A 4,448-nucleotide genomic window follows, 5' to 3' on the forward strand; every position below is an offset into this window, starting at 1 on the left:
CCATGAACTTTCACCGAGGGAGAACGATTTCAGGTTTTTTGTTTTTTTTTTTAGATTTCACCCGGAACATGAAACTTATCGGTCGGAAGTGGTTCCCCGTTTATTGGAATTATGAACCTATCGTATCACAGGTTTTAAGGTTGATTCCAAAGTCTATCTAGGTTTCACGTGTTTTTTTAATTGAACGATTGCAGCGAAGTATCACCTTTAATGACTATCGTTTGATGTTGCAATCCACTTACCGCAACTCATATTTAGATACACGAAGAATATGAAACATTAGCAAAGTAAAAGTCTTAGCTATGAATATCGCCGTAAATAAAAGCTCGGACTAATGATTCACCGATAATATGATAGTACTGTCATTATTTCTAATCCTGCGATCTTTCAATTAGTGAGTGTTTTATGCAAAATACGCGGTGATGATGTGTGGATCTATGGTCGGAAATAATTGACAAGATCGTCAATGAAGCATTTTCCTAAATAAGAAAAAAACATAAAGACTTGTTCTAGGTTTCGATCCGAAATCTAGTAACCCGCCTATTAAAATTGATTCCCCAATATTTCGAACCCGAAACCTATCTTGTTTCTACTTGTTCGATTCTTCGGTTCACGGTGCTATCATAGAACCATGCTCACTCTTAATTTTGACATATTTGGTTTGTTAAAAATGATCAGTCAACTAAAAATTATTCACAGTGAAAGAAAAAAAAGAATTCCCAAACTTTAAGAAGCAAAAACATTTTCCTAAAAAATATTTTTTTTGAAAAGTATTTTCCTTTATTGTGAAATTTTTCTCGAAACCAACACAAGTTCAGTATTCAACGCATCGGACTATATTCACCTCGTCGTTCCCTTTTCTTTTTCTCACTTTATTTTGCACGTTTACAAATTCAGTTTATCGTAACTGTTAGTCGAATCCTGAAGTCATATGCGATACTGAATAAGAACTCGTCATGTTACTTAAAAAATCAAGTTTTTTTTTTTTTGGTCAGATATATTACTTTAAAAATCAAGTTTGCAAACCAGAATGGATGTCATCAGCATTATGGTATCTGCAAATGGCATTTTCAACATGTGGGGGTGGGACACATGGAGGAGATGTTTAGTTTAGTTGGTTTGAAGTCTTTTGCTGAGAAATGCCGTGTGATTGGGATCTAAACAGGAACCATGAGACAGGCAAGTTCAAAGTTTAGGCCCAGCCCAAATTTAGTGGATCCAAAGCCTCGGAACTTGATGAGGAAGCTCGGTCCGGATCATGGGAAAATTGTTCCGTTTGGTTTGGTTTGGTTCGGGTCGAGTTTTCAAACAAAAGATTCGCCTCCTAAATTAAGTGATATATCTTACTTTTAAAATCAAAACCTGCAAATCCCAATCATATGCTAATGTAATCACCAGTACAAAAACATAATAGGGATGAAGATTCTTAAAAATTTCAGTCACAAATAGCATCTCCAAGAAAATCAAAACATAGATGGTAACAGTAGATCAAAATCTTTATAGTAGGTAAGGTTGGCCTTTTAAGCTTGGAGGCCTAAATCGAGCCCAACTTGACAAGGAGGCCCAAAATCTTAAATCGGTATACGTTGGGACTAGCAAGCTCAGTCTATAGAAAAAAAAAAAAAAAAAACCCTCACTCTATACACAAAGTTTTAGGAAAATGACTTTACATTTAATCATATGCTCATGTAATCTTTAGGCTCCATTTATTTTGTGAAAATTATGACTTTTTTGGAAATTATTTTTGAAAATTATTTTTCAGAAAAATGATAATATTTTTCAATATTTGGCTAAGATTTGAAAATGAAGAGAAAAATATTTTTTTATCATTTGATAAGAAAAATCTCATTTAATTTTTTTCTTTGTGGTTTGGTCGGAAATCGCTGATATTGACCTAGCATTCTTACATGGCACAACCAGCGCTAATGTGAATAATTTTCTAATTTTTTTTTAAATTGAGGTTTTTGAAATTTCTTTTCCTTTTTTTTCCCTTTTCCTCTTTCCTCCATTGGTCATCGGCCTTGGCGACGGCAGGTGATAGGCCATAGGCGAGGGCCGACCTCATCGGGATCTCGCGAGCTCGAGCTCTCCGGCTTGTGTTTGTGGTTGGTTGCTAAGCTCAGCAATCGGGTGAGGAAGAATGAAAAAGGAAAAGAAATAAAGAAAATAAAAATAAACCATTCAAAAATTTAAACAATTTACAAAAAATTTGACCTCAATGGATCTGGGAATGAGCTCGAGGACTAGGGCTTGGTCTCGATATTATCAGGTCTAGCGTCTCTAGTATGGACACTAGTTTCTTGGGCTTGACCTCAATGGACCCAAGGTGCGATGGCCGGGGTCTCGACAGTAGCCTAGATGGACCCGAACTAGGGTGCCAAAGTCCCGGGCCCAGCCTCGATAGACCCGAGCCCAAGTGACGAGAAATCAGCCCCGTTGCCAAGAGCTCAAGAATGAGCGTTGAGGTTTCCGTGCTCAAACGCGGGGTTTTTAGTTTAAGTCTAAAGAATGATTTCCGATTTTTTAAAGAGAAAATTATTTGTCAAAATTTAAGCTTTGGTAGGAAAAATTTTAATATTCACTAAAAAAAAAATTCCATCGATACAAATGCCGAAAAATAAAAATATATTCTCAAAAAAATATTTTTTATGAAATAAATGGAGCCTGAATAAAGTTCTACTCCAGATGTAGTTGCTCATAGTCATTGTCCTTGGAACTATATCAAGCATTAATTGGCTTCCTTCTCTGGTGAGATTCACAACATGAATTGTCGGTCCATATTGAAGACTGTCAATTAGACTCCTCTCAAAACTGATTTAACTTCTGACAAATTTGAGAATTGTCACGTTTTTTCTTGAAGAACTATTGAAAAGTCCATTTGTTAACTATGCAGATGGAGTATTAATGTAAACAAGAACAAGCAAACAAAGGGAAAAAGAAGACTATATGAAAAGTGAAAATTGGATGATATATGTCGAGGATTGCAATGTCGAGTTGATTCAGAACCCTCCTTGAAGCGGCTGATTGAGGACGGAGCTCCAAATGCAATCCAGCCCCTCCAAATCATCACCGCCTTGCGCCGATATCTGTTGTTGTTCCGGGGATGACATGTCATGATCGTCGCCCGGTGAGTCGCCAGGTGAATCTAGCAAAAAGGCCGAGTTCTGGCACGACAATGGCTCGCAGAACTCCATGCCATGGTCAGCCGTCAAAGACAGCGAGAGCGAGAACGCGAACGCGTCCTCGACTCTGCTCTCGCCGTCCTCCTCCGACCCGAAGATCATGCCATCGCCTTCCCTCAGCCATGGGAAATCAAACACTCCCAAGGAGGACATGCAATAATCCCACTCGTCCAAAGCTTCATCATGGCAATTACTCTTATCCTCTAGCTTTTTGTCTCTGTGATCCTCGTGATTGTTGCTGTGCTCATAACTAACACCACCTAATTGCCTCCTCGAGGAGTTGTCTGAGGTGTCAATCTTCTTGTCTTCCATATCTCCTTCCCTCCCTCTTTTCCTGCTCTGCGGCTCCATCATTTTCACTCAGCTTTCTGTCAAGAAAACAATTTACCGGCACCCAATCAAAATCCATGCAAGATGAGACCCATCAAAAGAACATTGATCTGGTATGGATATGCATAGAATGAGTTGGCAGTGAAATTTGTGAAGGTAGAAAGCAAATCATTGCAAGCCAAAACATGATTCTTGCACAACCATGAATGGCAAAAGAAAGAATTTACACAACTTCAAACCAGTGGACAACATTACTCGAGTGGGCAGAAAAAAGATGGATAAACAATCAAGACCCAGAATTCAGATGAACAAGATTCAGGCTTTTTTGTAGCCAAACCTGTCAATGCAGCAGTTGCTCTTCCTTCGTCACCAGCTCCAACTTGAATTGTTATCTCAACAGAGAGACATAGATGTACAGCTAACACACGTACCTTTATATAAACTTTTTTTTTCCTTTTTTTTTTTTTTGGGTGCAGCAAGGAAGGATGAAGGAGAAGGTGAAGGTGGTTGCTGTTTTTGCGGGGGGGATTTGAAACGCCTGACGCTGCTTAAATCTTTCTTTTTTTGTTGGTGTTGGTGTTTTTTGCGAGGGGGGGACTAAAATTAGTGAAGGTGAAGACACCACCATGCAAGAGCGTTTCTCGTTCCCTTGGTTGCCTCGCAGTCCACCAAGGCACACCTTCTGCTCTTTTCTTGCCACGCAGTTGCCAAGGGTCACCTCCTTCTTCTCTCTCTCTCCCTCTCTCTCTCTCCCCTACAGCCACACCCACACACAACCTCACCTGAAACTTCCTTTCGTATTTTCCTATATTTTTTTCATCGTCAACCATAACCCTTCATTTCCCTAGGATGAATGTAAATTTGAACATTCCAATGCAAGATTCAATCTTCTAACATGCTATGTAATGTCAGGTGCATGTTTTCGTAGCCTGACCG

The 4,448-nt window shown here is 39.1% G+C and overlaps 1 protein-coding gene across 1 annotated transcript; it reads right to left on the minus strand.

Annotated features, from left to right (window-relative positions):
- Positions 1 to 2,741: 2,741 nt before the first annotated feature.
- Positions 2,742 to 3,953, minus strand: LOC115755440. The gene is made up of 2 exons (XM_030694845.2): positions 3,850 to 3,953; positions 2,742 to 3,550 (listed from the first exon to the last, which is right to left on the minus strand). Exon 2 carries the CDS (start codon positions 3,534 to 3,536, stop codon positions 3,000 to 3,002), a length of 537 nt encoding a protein of 178 aa, XP_030550705.1. The 5' UTR covers positions 3,537 to 3,550; positions 3,850 to 3,953; the 3' UTR covers positions 2,742 to 2,999.
- Between the last annotated feature and the right edge of the window lie 495 nt (positions 3,954 to 4,448).

This window comes from Rhodamnia argentea, chromosome 9 (genome assembly GCF_020921035.1).
Source record: "Rhodamnia argentea isolate NSW1041297 chromosome 9, ASM2092103v1, whole genome shotgun sequence".
Lineage (NCBI taxonomy): Eukaryota > Viridiplantae > Streptophyta > Magnoliopsida > Myrtales > Myrtaceae > Rhodamnia > Rhodamnia argentea.